A 17,341-nucleotide genomic window follows, 5' to 3' on the forward strand; every position below is an offset into this window, starting at 1 on the left:
AGTGAGCCCCAGGAAAGAGGGGCACACGACCACAGACGAGGCCGAGGTGGCTGCTTAGCAAGTTTATTCCAAACCTGTTCAGAAGTGAACGTAAAAGATAAAGGAGGTGATTCACGTGAAACACGAAACTGATGCCTCCCTTCCAAACGGGGCGCGCCGGGCACTCCCCTGAAGGCGGCGGCCGGCTAGTGCTGCCTGGATCGCAAGGACCTTTTGTTCGATTTGGAGATGCCGGCCTCCCTCTCCTTCTCGGGGTCAAAGACGTCTGTACGCAGAAAAGCCACAAAATACTGTGAACGGTGCGGCCGGCTGCCATCCACAGCCATGTCTGTGTGCCAAGGACTCTGTCCTATGGGACATTCTACTCCCCAGGAAGGCAGAATTAGCCCCAGTTGACAGATAAACAAACAGGGAGCTGGGAACACCGCTTATACCTCCCCTCCCGAGACAGCTGCCGGGGAGAGAGCCTCGTCTACACCAGACCCTCACATGCCTCAGGACGTCTACCAGGGTCTAGGGAGCCCTGTGGAACAGGGCAAGCAAGCTGGCCTCCGCTTACCTCAGAGCTGCTTCAGCGTGTACGGCTCAGGTCCTGTGCGCACGTGGCGGCTTTGTTGGAGCACCCCGTCTCCCTGCCCCCCGTGGCCCCTCAGGGCCAGGCACCAGAACTCGGGCACGCTCACAGCCCTGCCAGCCCAGCCGCCCGGAGGCCAGGAGGAGACAGCGGCTTGGGGACACGAACCTGGTATCTCGTGGGGCCAGTAGTCGTTGCAGTGGGGGCAGCGCGGCTCCGAGTTGGACTGGAAGTACTTGGCCACACAAGGCAAGTGCATCCTGATTCCACAGGTCTCGCAGCTTTGACCCTGAAATGAGAAAGGTGATGGCCGTGGAGCCACGGCGTGGAAGCCGCCATGTTCATAAACCTTCAGGAAACTGCAAGGAAAACGTCCCGCAGGCTCAGTATTTTTGTCTCCCAGGCCCCAGATTCATAATAAGAACAACCCGTTAAGTCTAACTTAGTGCAGTGGGTTTTAGTAAAGAATCTGACCAATGAGCACGTGGGGAAGAAGCTCAAGACTCCAAAGGCCAAAGCGCGGCAGCAGGGGCAGTGGGCCAAGCCCTTGGAGCAGCAAGGCTGAGTCCCAGGCTCCCAGCACGTGTGAGTCCTGCAGTGGGCGTGAGGACGGCCACTTTTCAGAAGGCACTTTAGCAACGTGGAGCAAAGCTTTCAACAGTCGTGTGTGCACTCTGTTCCAGGAATTCCACTCCCAGGAATTCAACCCAAGAAAACAACCAGGTGCCCAAGGATGGACGTGCAAAGAGGCCTATCCCGGTGTAGGTGACGATCGCAAAGAGATAAAAAGGAAACATAAACACCCAGCACCGGTCCAGCTGCTCTGCTCTGCAGCCCTACAAAGTACACAGGGGAAAACAGATGACGGGGAAACCATGGTTGAGACAGAAAGGTGTTCACCACACAGCTGCCGAGATAATATGGACCACACAGAAGACCTCTGAGAGCCTTATCTGGAAGAAAAGTAGAGTGCTGGGACGAGAACAGAGGGACCAGAGAGGAGAGGCGGGCCTCCGTGCGCTCACTCATGCTCGGACACTTCCGAGGAGACGCCCACCTTCTGCTCACGCTCGAGGGAGGCCTGGGGCCCAGAGTGAGAGTTCTAGGAAGTGCCCGCCCCAGGCCCTGCGGTACCTGGATGAGGAGGCTGTGGCAGATGGTGCAGACCTTCACGGCGTCGGGGTACGTCTCCCGGATGTACTGCTCCATCTCCAGGATGGCCCGGCCGTGCAGCGTGAACTCCCCTTCCTTCTGCAGGGACACAACAGGAAGTGGCATCTTTTATGAAACTGGCACACCTGGCCCTCTTCCCACCCTGTATCTCTGCTCCCATGGCCCGAGGCCCAGAAACGGGGAGAGGTCCACACGCCCCTCGCCGCACAGGCTTTCGCCAACCCCGGTCAACAGGCATCCACGCCGGCCTCTTGCAGAGGCTCTAGCGGGGAAAACTTAGGTAAGACCTAAAAGGAAACCGAGGCACGGACCCCCGCCCCCGCATCTTCTTAACGCCTTCCTTGTGCCTTCACAGACAGGAATCCCGGATCTTGCACGGCAGCCCCACGTGTGAGGCCTGCCCAGCCCCCCAGATGAGGACAGAGGCCGTGAAAGGGAGGCAGTGATCCCACGGCATGAACTCCACCCCCTACCCAAGCGCCCACTTCCTCCTCTCCTCCCCAGCGCCCCCCAGCCCCACCCCCAGGTAGCAGCACAGCAGGTGCCCCCAGCCCTGCTGCCTGGAGCCTCCAAGGGGACCATCCGTGATCACTTCCAGCCGCGCCACTTTACAGACAACGCTGGAGACGGTCCAGGGAGGCCCCCAGCGTGGCTGGGTGGCATGGCTGGTGGGGCCTCCCGGTTCCCCCAACCAGACACGGTGGAAAGCCAGGATGTACAGAAAACCTGGCTGTGGTAACTGCCCTACGGCCAGCTCACAGGGCAGAGGCAGGGGTCACAGAGGCCCACGGACGTTTATTCATGAAAACCGACTAGTGAAGCGGGAGGTGAACCTCTTAACCATGTTCGTTCCCCTCCACTGCCCGCGCTGGGGGAGGAGGAGCTGCCAGTGGGGCTCCTGGGCAAAGGGCACTGAAGGGCCGGTGGGCAGCTGGGGCAGGCCGACGTCGCAGGCCTTGCAGGAGAAGCCGCTACCGGAACCTGCGGCTGCTGGGTCAGCCCAGCGCCCCTTCGTGTCTCTGCTCTTCTCCACCTGACGCCTGCAACAAGCGGGGCCCGTTTCTCCCACTTGACACCCCCTCCCCACCGTAACCCAGCCAGGAAGTGCATTCACTCTGGGCCTCCAGTGGCAGGTGGGTGACCAGCCAGAGGGAGACATGGCAAATGGGTGCAGAGTCAGCAGGAGCGCCGACTGCGGGAGCAGGGCGGGCAGGCAGGATGCAGCCCGAGGACTGTCACAAGTGGATGGAGGCCCAGCACGAGGCACTGGTGTCCCGCGCCGCAGGCTGTCGGGCCAGCCAGGAAGCGGACGGGAGCTCTGTGCCCCGCAGGTGCTGGGCACGGGAGGGTGGCCTCCCAGGCTGTCCAGGGTCCTGTGGCTGCTACCTTCTCAAAAGCTCCCAAGTTCGTAACAACGCTCCACCTCCACGGCCACCCTCACCCTCCTAACCGCCCTCTGGGCCCACCCTTGCTCCTCTGCAAGCCTCTCCAGCGACCTGAGCTCTGCGGGGCCCAGCCCTGTGATGCTCTGCCGTTCTTAGGCTGAAGAACCGAACCCCTTCCTGCCCACCTCCAGGCTCACCTCGTCCCCTCTTCCAGAGCGCCCAGCCGTAGCTCCTTGCGCCCACCATGCCCACTCGGGCACAGGCTGCTCCTTCTGCCCTGGACCATGGTCCCCACCCCCAGTCCAGGTGCCTCCTATCTAGCCCTCAGCTGAGTGTCACTTCCTCTGCAGAGGGCAGGTTGCTCTGTTAGCGCTGTGGCCCTTGCATCGATCCCAAGGAGGAACGCCCAAAGCTGGGGTGAGCAAGTTCAAGTTCAGAGTCAGGCTCGAGTTGCAGTTACTAAACGTCTTCTAGCTGCCTGAAACTGCCCGGTGCTTACTGTTCATGACCCCACTCATCCTCGGGGCCCCGTCACCGGGACAGGCGGCCTGCCCTGGATCTCCAAGGAAGACCCAAACCCGAGTGACCTCCCAGGCCTCACAGCCATCCTTTGAGCTGGGCTCTTGCAGCGGGCACTGGTGCCGAGGGTGCGCAGAGACGCAGCTGCCAGCAGACACCCAAGCTCCAAGGATCCACGCCTTCTCCGAGGCCGCCTCCATATCTTGGGGCCTCGCCTGCTGACCCTGACCACCCTCCACGCCAGGGCCCCCTGAGGGGCTGCACAGGTGCCTCAGCACCTCCGTACCCTGTGCAAGGCCAGGGCGGAGCCTTGCGCAGGGTAGCAGGCAGGGCTCTCCAGGTACTTTCGTAACAAAGTGCCACCAGGTGACATTCCCCCACAGCATGGCTTCTGAGGAAAGTCCCGTTTCTAAGAGGCTGAGGGTGAGACTCAGACATGGTCCCTCCGGTCAAGGTGCTGCCCCAGGAAGGCAGGTCGGGGGACTGGCCAGCACTCACCTGGCAGCCCCTCAGCTGTTCCTCGCAAGTGCCACAGAACTCACGGCCACGCCATGCTGACCACTTCAGAAAGCACCCTGCCCTCGTGACAAAAACACCTGCGCGCCACCACCGTCCTCACCCTTCAGACAGGAAACAGGCTCAGAGGCGAGAAGCCACCGCCAGAGGTACAGGCAAGGCCGGAGGAGGACCCTGGGGGTGTCTCACCACCATGCCCCCCCACCTCCTCCCGGGTCTGTTCCTTTGTCCACACGAGGCCAGAGGGGTCAGGCAGCAAGGGGGCTCCCCGGAGGCCCTCGGGGCTGCAGAGGCCAGTGCTCAGGGAACCCCCAGCCCTGGGAGGACGCACCAGCGTCTCCACTTCACTGAGGAAGAAGCAGAGAGCATGGGAGGCAGGGCCCAAGGCAAGTCCAGTGGATCCCAGAGGCATTCTTTCCCTCTGTCGTCCCTGCTCTGGGCAGCAAAACATCAGTCCCGATAAAGTCAGGCACACAGCCCTGCACTGTGGTGGGACAGCACCTGCATGTGCTAGACACACACGACCACCCTGGGGCCCAAAGCCAGGCACAGAGGCTGCGCCTGGGCAGCGGAGGGTGAGCTTCGGGGGATATGACGGGTGTTCGTATCAACAAGGTCCCGTATGAATACTGGTATTTCCTAATCTACGAGGATTTCTTGTATTATTTTGGGGGTAAGCTTGAGATAAATGCTGTTCCTCTGGAACTTCCTCTACCCACCCAGTCACCGTTCAGGAAGTAGTACCTCCAGGAGTGATGAAGTACAACGATGAAATAACAGTCCCCGCCCTTAGAAAGCCTGGCCCGAGGACAGAGCATGGTCAGTTACGACCCGAGCTGCCCGAGAACATTCCATATTGCCAAATCCACCCCAGAGAGGAAGAAAAACTGTGACAAAGCAATTGATGGGGACCTGCAGTCACCCAAGCTGGGGCCTGAACATGCTCTGCCTCTTGCTGGGTGTGGGACTTCACCCAGATCACGGAGCTGCAGTGGGCTCAGCTACAAAACATAGCTAAGGGGCTCCCCGCCCTCACAAGGGGGCTGGAAGGACCCAAGCACATGCTGCGCAGACACACCCAGAGATGCTGGCACCCACTAGCAGCTCCCCGCCGCTGTGGCCTCTTCAGACATTTCCTCCCATCAGGCAAGTACCTCAGGCACTGAATGTTTCTGGTCAGACTACCAGGGCCCGCTCACCCTCTGAGATCAGTAACTCAGAACACTGTCGCCAGGACTCCAGAGGTGAGCTCCACCCCAAAAGGAAGTGAAGCATCATGTCACCACAGCAGCGGCCTCCAGCCAAGGGGCTGACCGCCAAATGAGGAAGCTGAGGGACTATCTCAGCACGTCCTGCCCAGACACTGGCCCCCGAGGGGCAGGGCTGTGGTGCACGAGGCAGCGCTGAGCCTGTCTGACTCAGGTTTCTTGGAAACGGTGGTGCATTTGTGGAAAAAGAACTGAAACATCTGACTGCTCCAGCCAACAGAAGTAGACACAGGGCGTCGAGAAACTTAAACCTCTCACAGATTCCTACAGCCCCTCTCCAAACGCTTGTCTACACGTCCTCTTTGCTCTTTAAGGGCCACCATCTAAGTGAAAGAACCCAACAGCGCTGGCCCTGGATAATACGACGCTGACAGCGATAACCACGACAGGGACAGTGACTCCTGTGGGGGCCCAGCGCTGGGACCCGACACACACCGGCTCGCCCCGCGCCTCACACACCCGGAGGTGCACGCTATCACCCCCCTCTCACAGGAACACGGGGGCACCTGCACCGGGGTTCAGGCCCAGGGCTGACGCTAGCGCCGTGCTCCTGCCCGCCATACTACATGACCTGCCTGGGGAGCAGAGTCTGGGGCCCACGGCTCTGCCACTTCCAGCTGGGGCTCCCCCACTTCCAGCTGGGGCTCCCCCAGGTCACGTGAATGAACAGGAGGTTCCAGTCGTCCTTGCAGGGTCACTGTGGGCCTCAAAGCAGAGAAGGGACCCGAACGGGCCTGGCTCAACAGACATCCATTAGATACAATATGGTTTTGGAGGAAAAACTGTGATGCATTCTAAAAAGTGAGCCAAGCTGGAAAACCCACGGCACGAAGTACCTCAATCAGCCATTTGTTTTGTACGAACTTCTGCAGCACATGCTCGGCTTCCTTCTTCCTCATCTTCTTGCCTTTAAGCTGATCAACCAGGTTCAAAATATTTGTGGAAGATGCAAAGCCAGTTTCTGAGTCAATAATCAGTTCCAACTGGAAGAAATAGATAACCACATTCATCTATTAAATTGGCAAAAACAACTTTCAAGCAATGATACCAATTCTGGCAGGGGTGCAGTGAAACTATGCATATCACAGGCAGAACTGCAGGACTCTTCAGGAAAATAACTTAATAATATGCATCCAAAGCCATGAACAGTTTTGACCCAAAAGTCTCTCCTGTAACACCATCCCAAATGAGTGACCTTAATGCCCCCCAAATCAAGAAGGGTCACTTCACCTCCCTGAAGGTGGAGAAGCTGAGGAATGAATGAATAAGGAAATGGGGCGGCACCCCTCCTACTCAAAGGTGGGCAGGCCATCAGGGCTGGTCTGAGTGGCAGGCTGGAGTCGGGAAGGGCAGGAGAGCAGGGTGGGCAGCGAGAGAGCACGCTCGGGAGGTGCAGAGGCACAGTGGACGCAGGGCCGGGAGAGGCTGGCCGGCCAACTGCCCTGACACTTCTGCCCACAGCAGGGCACAGCCACTGGGAAGACAGGTTTCCTGCACACATAGGTGTGTCCGGCATCTTAGAGCCCAATTCTCAACCTCGGCTGCTGATCGTCCCCAGAGGAGGCTTAGAAAGGAAGGATTCCAGGACTCGGTCTTCAGAGACTTGGACTCGACAGACCTGACCTGAGGCCAGAATGTCTGCGTTGTTTTTACCTCCCCAGTTACTACGGTGCAGCCAGAGCTGAGAAGCACTGTCTTGACCAGGCACTCAGCCTGGTGAGTGACAAGGTGGCTGAGTAAGCAGCTCCAAAGCCGGGCAGGCAGAGCAGCGCTTCACAAATGTGCCTGTGCAAACGGATCGGGGGCACCTTCTTAGAATGCAGTCTGGGTGGGGACTGGGATTCGGCCTTTCTAGCAAGCTCCCGGGCGATGCTGCCACGGTACCAGGCACTGACACCTGCTCACCTGCCTCACACACCCAGGAGGCCCACTGTTGCTCAACCAGCTGGGGTCAAACCCGGACCAGCCTTTCTTTCCTAGGCAGCCGTGGCGACCTCCCCAGCAATCACCTGGCAGCTATGAATTCTGGGCGAGGTGCTCGGTGACATCCCTCTGCAAAGGGCTTTCTCAGGCAGCAGTGGTGACCCTCTAAGACTGCAGTTTCCATTTCCAGTGAAAGACAGGAATTCCCACAAGAAGCCCAGCTGCTGGGCAATGGGAGCTACTGTACTTACAGCCTTTCTAAACAGATCCAGCTCATTCTCTGCAAAATCTGAAGCCATTTTAGAAATTGAAGTTGTTGCAAGATTCACCTAAAAAATAAGTCAGCGTGAGGGTCAGGTTGTGCCCTTCACTTGTCAGTTAATTCACTTGTTGGCGCGCTCTCCTTCCCCGCCTCCCTCCCTGCCTTGCCAAGTCACGGAGCACCTGTGTCCCGGCACTGTGGGCCACAGGAATAAATTTGTAACCGGTCTTATGTTACAGGCTTAAACTTGTAGCTCAGTCAGTATGTCTAATTTTCAGAGATTTTAGAATTCCCAAGATTGTGTGGTATCTTCCAAACTCAGATAAATTCAGGAAACTTGTCTGCGTGCTAACGGAGCTTCAAATGCAAAAGGCACTGGGAAGTCTGGCAGTAAATAAATCTGATTTACCGATTTGACCCAGCATTTCCATGTTATTTGACTCCATGACCCTTTCTTCCATGGAACAACGTTTGGGAAACCCTGGGCTAGAGCCCCTTTCTGTGTGGGCCCGGTGGGTAGGAGCCTGATCTCCTTTGACGGCCTAAGGTGGTTCCCGAGCCAAGGATGGGGGTTTGTATTTCACCTCCTTCCCTAGCTGGGAGGGAAAACCTGAAAACAGGAGGCCCCAAATATGTCCCAGTCCTTAGCGGCCACGCACGTTGTTTCTTTTCCCAGCTTCTATGTCTTGTTCTAAATGAAAAGGCATTTTATCCCTTTCTCCCTCCAAGCCCTTGGTGAGGCGGGTGCACCTGCATTCGCCTCAGTAAGGAGGGCACGGGGCTGTCTCCGCTGCAGTCCCTCACACATCCACCAGGGGGCTCTGTCTGCACTCACCAGCGCGTAAATGGGTCTCCCGTCATCTTCCGTGACGCCTTTCTTTATCTCGATGTACAAAGACTCCAAGACACTGTTAATGTTGTTGATGAAGTCCTCCAGCTTGTCTACGGTAGCACTGCCTGGAAATCAACAGGCAAAAGCCAAAAAGTGGGAGGGTGCTCCATCAAAAAAAGTGCAGCTTGCTTCAATCCCGCCATCATCCTGAACACGAGACAGCAAAGCCAGAAATGGGCGAAGGCCCTGGCCCTGTTGGGTGAGTGCCAACGCCTGCGGCTTCTTTCTTCCTGGAGCAAAGAGACAGCGCTGTGAAGTAGAAAGGCCTGGGAAATGGTGTCTGAGGCCTGCCGAGGTCTTCCTGTCTTGGCTGGCAGCCCTCGGCCTCCTCCCCGGCCCCAGTTCCCTGCCGCCCAGTCACTGTCCCCACTCAGCACTTCAGTGCAGTGGGCATCGCAGCCTGACTCCTCCGTAGAGCCTCTGCCCCCGCCTGTCCTCACGCACGCGTCAGGTCCACCTCTGTCCTTCCTCCCTTTATTCGACATCCAAACACACATCGAACACTGACACGCCTGTGCTGGCCCGGGGCTGCGACAGTGAAGAGTAACGACCACAAGGTAAGAACAACAGCTCACACAACAGCTCACACGGAGCACCCAGCCCGGGGAAGGCCCTGATCTGAGCGCTCTTCACACAGTAATGAACCCATCCTGCCTGCAGAGGGGGGCTCACTCACCCAGCGTTACACTGCCAGGCACGGCGAGCAGCGGGGAGCCCTGACAGCACGGCCACAGCCCCTGACCTGTATGCCAGCCGCCCCGTGCTGTCCCTGGTGACGCACAAGGCAGCAGCACCCTCTCTGGGGCCATCAGCCTGTCAGAGGAGGGGGTACGGACAGGGCCCGGGGAGCACCGCAGGGGGCTGGGGTGGATGGACAGCAGACTGGCAGGGGAAGGAAGGACGGCTGGGAGGGCTGCGGCGGCAGCAGCAGGAAGCAGGAGCCAGATGGCCCAGGGCCCCATGGGCTGGGGGGGGGGGGGGGCGTGTGCCCTTCCTCCTGTGGGACGTGGGAGCCTCTCAGAGCTGGAAGCAGAGGAGAGACATGGTGAGCCTTGGGTCCTGGAATCACCCTGTTGTACTGTGAGACTTTTTTAAACCAAGCGTATGTATTACTGTTTTCACTTATTAAAATAATTAATTTCAAAAGATTTGTGCCTTAGAAAAATCACTGTAAGAAAAAAATAGCAGGAAAACAGACAATATAATATTATGTTAAAAACAATAATAAAACCACCAATATATGCAGGAAAAAGGCCAGGAAGGTTACCCACCAAACTGATGAACAAGGCCACTGCTAGGAAGGGAACTAAAATGAGGGGGTCATCCCAGGGCACTTGAACTTTATCTGTTTGGCTTCTTAGAAAGGTACTTGTAAGCTCCTTGTATAGCTAAATATTATGAAAGTTTAAAAAAATAAAAGATCACGCTGGTGGCAATGGAGGTCGCAGCCATGTAAAGGCGACAGCTGTGACACAGGCACGGCATCTGCTGAGGAGGCCCAGAAAAGCTAATGACAAAGACCCGGACAGAAATACTAATAGGTGAATCACAGGCGGGATCTAATCTTCCTTTACAAGTAAAGTTGCTTAAGTTAAAGAAAAAAAAAAAAAAAGCAATTTAGGGAATTCCCTGGCAGTCCAGTGGTCAGGACTCCGAGCTTTCACTGCCGTGGCCCAGGTTCAGTCCCTGGTCAGGGAATTAAGATCCCTCAAGCCACGTGGCGCGACCAAAAAAAAAAACAAAAAATGACGACAAAGAAAGCAATTTAAAGAAAAAATTCGTATTAATAAACAGATGGTACATGGACGTGGCAAAAATCGTAACGGTAGCGTGATGATGAAATTTGGCCACAGCTGCTGAAAAAGTGTGATCAGAGGAGTGAAATACGGTCACCTTTCCTGCCTCCGTGCCCCTGCTCGCACGCCCTCCTCCTCACTCCCATCGACTAGTTACGAAAGCCAGCTCGAAGGGCACTTTCTTCCGCGAGCTGTTCTCTGCTGCGCTGGCACGAAGTGCTCCGGTGCTTTCCTCCGCTCCCACACCACGCAAAGCATCTCGCCCCGGTGTGTGGGGCCAGTTTCCACGGACGAGCCCCGCGCCCGGCCTGCTGGACACCCTTCGGCCCCGCCAAGCACCCGACTCGACCGTGGGAGAGTCAGGCGCGGGGCCCCCGGGCACCAAGAACCGCCTCCCGCCCACTGACAGGATCTCTGCCTCGGGAGCCAGCCCGTCCACCCCAGGTGACACAGTGGCAAGTCCCACCTCCCTCTGAAAGCGACAATTCGCGTTTTCCACTGCAAAGGCCTCTCCTGGGTGTCGTTCAGAAAAACGTACTCTGTGGGCAGATCAAAAGCATTCTGCTACCTCGGACTTTCCTCGTCCGCACGGAGATGAGCTAATAGCCGCCCTGCGCTTTCCCCTCTCCCACCACCTCCAGTTTGCTGTCCAGCCTCACTTTTCAGAAACATGAATGCTTTCAATTTAAGGAAAAAAAAGCCCTTCCTACCACCGACCTTGCAGCAGCCGGCCGCCTGCTCAGGGGCCCCCGTGGGCTCCAGCGCACAGCGGCCCTGTCAGGGGCTCGGCCACAGCCCTCCCCTGGGTGGACCTGCCCGTGCTGCCCACGGATGCCCTGCGCTGCACCATCACCTGGGAAGAAGCTGCTCTCCTGTTCAGCCACACGCCCGCCCTAACTGGACTTCTTGGGGCCACAGAGGCAGCAGCAGGGCCGGCCCAGTCCCGCCCCACCCCTCTGTGGGCCCCCAGGCCAGCCTCTCCCTTTCTCTCATCCCTGAAGGCCACCGGCCACCTCACGTCCAACCTCACGCGCGACGAGAACACTTCCCTGCGACCCTCTCTCCACCACCCCCGCTCCAACCAGCCAGGCTCCCGACCGGCTGGCGTCCGGCCACGCCCCTTCCTGTGCAGGCCGGCCCTGACCACAGAGACTCAGGGACCCGCGCTGTCTCTGTCCTCCCACGGTCCTCAAGCACTTCCTTCCCCATCACACTTTGTTCCAGCTACCAAATCTGGCTGCCCCACTCCCTAAATAGACTCTACCAAAGAGTCTTTCTTTCCCCCATCTGTGTGATTCTGGTGGGAAAACAAATCCCATATGCAGAAAACCAGAGAGCAGGAACCTGCAGAGGCCAGGTCCCAGGTCAGCCAACACTGGGCCAGAACCCGTGCTCAGCCTGTCAGACACCCTCTCAATCTGAGCAAGGGACAAAGGGATGGCAGGAGGTGGTTCCAGCCCAGTCGCTGCAGGGGGAGGGGGAGGGGGGCTTTGGCCGAGAGGTGCTGCTGTGCTTTCCTGTGCCTGGTGCCCTGGGGCTCCGGCCCCTTCCCCAGTCTGGCCACCAGCCAGCGGTCAGTCCCGTGTGTTCCTTTCCCAACAGCCTCCCAACACGTTCCTTTTCAGGTTGGCCAGAATTGGGAACTCTTGCTTGCTACCAAGATCCCTGACATGCCCGTTAAGTGGCAAGGTAACACCAGATCAGTGCTTCCCAAAATCAAGTCTTCAAACCAGCTAATTTTCACTGCTCTGCCCCCTCTCCCTCCCCTCTTCCTGGAGCCCATGGTGGAAAAGCTACAGTTGGCAAATCTGTAGGAACACACTGGGCCTAAAGCAGTGTCCGAGGATCCATTTGGCCCCAATATCCTATGAGTCCACAGTCGCGATACCGTGCGTGAGATAAAGACCATATCACATGATTCTGAGGCAACTATTTCCAGTCTTGGTTCTACCACTTCGAGGGACTTTAGAGAACTAACGAATAACACTGCTCCTCCCTTCAGATCCCGAACCAACTGAGAAAAAAAGATACGCTTCAGGTAAGTATCAAAATACCAAGTTTTTGCAGGTAGAACTGGATCAGAGGCTGGGGCCCTCCACACCAATGACCAGCAGTCAGCAACACGGGATGAGCTATAAGAGGTAAGGAACAAGGCCCTGGACCTACCACAGCTGCCTCTTCTCAAGAGAGCAGAGAGACACCCTAACCAGGACCGTCAGCACCACGGCTGAGGCAAGCAAGGGTCTGTAGGTCTGCGGTGCCACCCGTGCTCTCTCTCCATGAAGCAGGCTGGAGCTGTGCCTTTCTTATGCGCTGTGGTGAGGTTGCTTCTGCTGGGCTGAGAACAACAGGCCCGTAAATGTGGGGCTGTCGTCAGCTTAGTACGCGCTGGGCACTGCTCATTAGCTTGGCTCACTGCGTCGCTGCAAGAGCACTAACTCCACGAGGTCAGCTGTTATCATCGCCCTTACATACCAGAGGTTAAACAACTCGCCCAGCGCTGCAAATGGAGCCCAGGCCAAGCTCCTGCGCCAGAAGCCACACAGCCTCTGTGGAGCAGAGCAAGCGTCCTCTGGGAACGTTCCCTACCCCAGACCCCACCAAGGTCACATCTACATTCCTCCAGAACTTGGCACTGTGCCTTCAGGGTCACAAAGAGGGACTCGGCCAATACAGAAAGACAGAAAGTGTCTGAGCAGTGCCTGGGAAAGACGCCAGAGGCGGTGCTGACGCCAGAGGGCTGTGCCCCGAGGCCACGTACAGGGCTGTGCCTGGCCGACATCCGTCATCCCTCCAGCCCTGACTACTTGGCCAGGGTCACACGCGCTGCTGCGGGAGGAGCTAAACTAAAGGCCAAGGACTCAGGACAGAATAGCTCTTTCTTCAGCAGGAAATGCCCTTCTGTTGAGGCAATTAAAAAATGGGACTCAGGGCAGTGGCCTGGCTGGGGTAGCACTGAGCAAACGGGACACTTCTCTGAGGAGTGAGAGCTGGTTCAACTCATTTTGAGAGGTCGTTTTTTCTGGCCACCACTGTTACCTCCTCTTCTTTTAAAATAACTTTTAATTTAACCAACAAACCTCTTCTTGTTAATCAGAGTCTCTGCTTCCCAGAAGCCTACTGGAACCCAGGGTTCACTGCATACTTGGGCAGCAGGAATTCTGCTGCCCTAACTTCTGAACAACAGATAGTTTTGTTCCAAACCAGGCACCACAGATAGAAAACTTTTAGGCAGAGGAAATACTATTTTAGGCAGAGGAAATAATAGCAAAAAATAAGACCCCAGGGGACCAAACCACTTACGGGCCAACATGCCCCATGAGAGCTCTCTCATCTGATGGGGCCAGTTGGGTGGTCCTCCTGAGCGCTGAGGACGGGGCAGCCCAGGCCCTGGACCAGACATGGGCACTAGGGCACATCAGGCCCGAGAGCAGACCCCTGGGCTGGGAGAGGCTGGCAGGCAGGCACACTGGGCCAGAGAGGTGTGTGAGGGGTCGCGTCCCAGCCTAGGGCTTTCACCTCAGTTGCCTGGGGAAGATGACCCCCTCGACACTCAGGCCTGTGAGTGGAAAGACGGGAGCTGACAATGGCACCTCCACAGTGCGGTTAGTGAGCAGTGCTGGGAAGAGCAGAGACAGAAGGAGAGCAGCCTTTTACGCGGCAGACGGATTAGACAAAGCGTTCTCTCCATCCGTACATCACATCACCACGTGCTAAAGTTCTGCTCCCTCAGGATCTCATCAGACCCTCACGAACGACCGCCAAGGGGAGCCAGTATGTGGTACAGTCTGTTTTCCAAAAGAGGAAACCAAGGGTCAGAGAGCGTAAGGACTTACCCAAGACCACAGGGCCGGTAAGTGACAAAGTCCAGGCCAGAAAACAAACATCTGGCCTTCAGTCTGGCACAGTGACAAAAGGACCTGAGCATTCATTTAAAAAAAAAATTCTTACTCAGATATGCAATGAGGTCTGAGAATTATGTCAAAATGATATGGGGATAAGTAATCAGGAGCACAGATAAAACAAGATTAGTCATGAGTTATCATTTTAACTGGGTGATGTGTACATGAGGCTGCGTTGTATTATTCTCTCTACCTTTCTTTCTCCATAATAAAAGGTTAAAAAAATATTTCGACGCTCAACAACATAACTTGATGCCTTAACTCCCAGGACTCTGAATCAAAAAAGAGAAAAATGGTAGTGTCTTGTGACAACGGAGATTAGCTCAGGGCTCTGACTGTAAGCTAGATCCCAATGACACTCCAACAGTTTTCAAATTCTGGTGTGGGCTGGAGCCCTGCCATAAAGAGACATGGTGACTGCAGAGGCCACTCCGTCCCCTGACCCACCGGATAAGCAGTTGTGGTTTCTCAGAAGCTGGACTGCAAACAACTCAAAGGAACAGACTGTGTCACACACCTTCTTCTGAGAGACTGAATATACAAACAGACAATAAACGTTATAGAAACAGGGCTCTGATCCACAATCTGCAGCAACCAGCCCAGGGAACCAACCCACCACCTAGAGTAACCAGCCCAGGAAGCCAGCCTGCTACCTATAAGTTAGACGTGTAGGAGGTCAGACCACTATCTCTAGCAACCAGCTCAGGAAGCCAGCCATAACCTCTGTAATAAATGGCTCAAAACGACCAGGTCTTGGGCTTCCCTGGTAGTGCAGTGGTTAAGAATCCACCTGCCAATGCAGGGGACACGGGTTCGAGCCCTGGTCCTGGAAGATCCCACACGCCGCGGAGCAACTAAGCCCTTGCGCCACAACTACTGAGCCTGCACTCGAGCCCGTGAGCCACTACTACTGAGCCCGAGTGCCGCAACTACTGAAGCCCACGCGCCTAGAGCCTGTGCTCTGCAACAAGAGAAGTCACTGCAATGAGAAGCCCATGCACCGCAATGAAGAGTAGCCCCCGCTCACTGCAACTAGAGAAAGCCCACGCACAGCAATGAAGACCCAATGCAGCCAAAAATAAATAATAAAATAAAATAATCTATATTAAAAAAAAATGACCAGGTCTTGATTAATAACTGACAGCTTCCCTAATTTTTGTCCCTGCTTCCAACTTAGGACCAACCAGAGAAAGCCAGGTGTGCTCCCCCAACCAATCACAGCCTGTCCTGCTTCTAGACTGCCCACCTCCAGCTTCCCGAGCCGACGGCCTCCAATCAGGGCACAGCTGAAGCCTTCCCTTTGTTCCTCTATACAGCTTTCCCACTCCTCTGCCTGCCAGCAAGTCTCCAAAACACAAGTCCCCCTGCTAGAGCAAGCTCTGAATAAACAGCCCTTGCCTGTTCTCATCTGAGTGGTCTTCACTTATGTCCACACTCTGTACACGTGGGACTTGGTTCAGCACCCTGTTCCCGGCACGGGTGAGGAAGGTGGCTGAAAGGCACGAGCAGGCCTGTGGTGCCATCAGAAAGATGACGCTGGCCACTTTCGTCCGGTTCACTGCAGCCCCCCTCTGAGTCTGCAGCACCTTGCCCCTGGAGTGTGACACAGCCTCCTCCAGCCTCCCAGCGTCCACCCTAGCCCCCCACCCGTCCTCCACACGCAGCCAGGGTGAAGCCAGATAACCCGCACCACCACCACCAACCTGGAAGCCACCAGTGGCTCCCGTGTGCCTCCATCGCTCTACTCTCGGTCGCGCTGGCCTTCCTGTCTCTCACACCCCCACTCAGCACCTGCACTCGTGATCTCCTTCCACGAGGATTTCTGAGAAAATCCCAGCGTGAGAAATGTAGCCTATGGTCTACATAACAATTCCTTTCACCCTACTTACCAACATCCTGGATCTTCTGAGGTGAGTTCCCACCCCCAACCCCAGCCCCGGGATCTGAGAGTAGATGGTAGGGGGTGGGCCATACAGGAAGGCAGGGGCAGCAAGGCGCATGCGCTGGACGTGGAGCAGGAAGTACTCTGTGCCAGGCGCTTCACCTAAGTTCCCTGTTTAACACTCATGACTTTTCCATGAGGTAGGTAAGATCTCCTCTATAAAACAGAAAGCGGAGACTGAGAAAGTGAAAAAAACAAACTTTCCCAAGTCCCTGATTTGAACCTGTGTCTTCAAGAAATGGCTTCTCTATTGCTGCCAGTGGTGTGTGTGGTAATCCTGCTGAAGAATCCACTCCCAGTGCTCCCACACACCCACACACCCTCCCTCGTGGTTGGGATCCAGTATAAAACACTTCCTGGAGCAAATGAAGCCCACACTTTGGGAGAGCGTGGAGCACACAGAGGCCCCGGCTCAGCAAACCCACACTGGCCTGGAAGGGCTGCTGGGGGCCATCTCCCCGCTGGGTTCCTGCGCCACACAGTCATCAAGGGCCAGCTGGAACTTGGACACAGTGAGTCCTTCAAAAGCCAGAGATGTGAAAGCCACAAGAGTTTGTTTCCTCGTGGCTGCAGAGCTTCCAGAACCCAAAGACTCTGGTCTGAGCACATCACAACTGCCTGTTATGAAATTCTGTATGTTGAAATATTCATCAAGTTGCGTTTGAGATGTTACTTTTCATGCTAATTTTATGCCACTTTTCAGTTACGGTCACAAGCCTAATCCCCCTTGATTAACTGGAAAGGCAAGCGGGCTTTGATTAACTGGAAAGGCAAGCAGAAAGACAGCGGTAAGCTTATTAACTGTTCATCACGGCCAAAGGGGAGAAATGTACAATGAAATCATTAAAAGCAGGAGGAAAACTTATTTGGAGCCAGCGTCTAATCATCGCTGAGTCCGCCGTGGAAAGAGAAGGTGCGTATAAACGCGACTGCAGACACAGGATGGAGTACTGAACTGAAAGGCGGACAGCACCACCGCCTCACCACTGACACGTGCCACCCAGCGATGAGTCTGAGCCCCGAGGCCTGCAGAGACAACAGCGCAGATGCGGTCATGTAAACCCGCATGAGAAAAACAAAGCTAGGATGAGGGCAGATGAGAGGTTTGACAAAAACGGAAAATATCTATCATCCATAATGGTCCTCTGACACTGTGTTCCCTAATCTATTTGTGGTACATGCACTTCAG

General features: G+C 56.0%; 1 protein-coding gene and 1 long non-coding RNA gene across 6 annotated transcripts in view; one reads left to right on the plus strand and one right to left on the minus strand.

Moving 5' to 3' along the window:
* Window positions 1–47: 47 nt before the first annotated feature.
* NSMCE1 (NSE1 homolog, SMC5-SMC6 complex component) overlaps window positions 48–17,341 on the minus strand; it is a 35,572-nt gene continuing 18,278 nt past the window's right edge. For 2 of the 5 annotated variants that reach the window (XM_082431124.1, XM_082431126.1), the window contains exons 3-8: window positions 8,456–8,577; window positions 7,610–7,687; window positions 6,272–6,418; window positions 1,709–1,825; window positions 743–863; window positions 48–265 (exon numbers count right to left, since the gene is read on the minus strand). In XM_082431124.1, the coding sequence (XP_082287250.1) occupies window positions 186–265; window positions 743–863; window positions 1,709–1,825; window positions 6,272–6,418; window positions 7,610–7,687; window positions 8,456–8,577 (665 nt within the window). In that variant the 3' untranslated portion in view covers window positions 48–185. Of the gene's footprint in view, window positions 266–742; window positions 864–1,708; window positions 1,826–6,271; window positions 6,419–7,609; window positions 7,688–8,455; window positions 8,578–8,873; window positions 9,013–17,341 lie in introns of those variants that run through there. The other 3 variants (XM_082431127.1, XM_082431128.1, XM_082431125.1) reach the window with 3 other exon arrangements.
* Window positions 8,972–9,658, plus strand: LOC309645691. Its single transcript, XR_014255019.1, has 2 exons — window positions 8,972–9,069; window positions 9,150–9,658. It is a non-coding gene; the product is annotated as an uncharacterized lncRNA (long non-coding RNA).

Source organism: Balaenoptera physalus (assembly GCF_965194825.1).
Source record: "Balaenoptera physalus genome assembly, chromosome: 16".
NCBI lineage: Eukaryota > Metazoa > Chordata > Mammalia > Artiodactyla > Balaenopteridae > Balaenoptera > Balaenoptera physalus.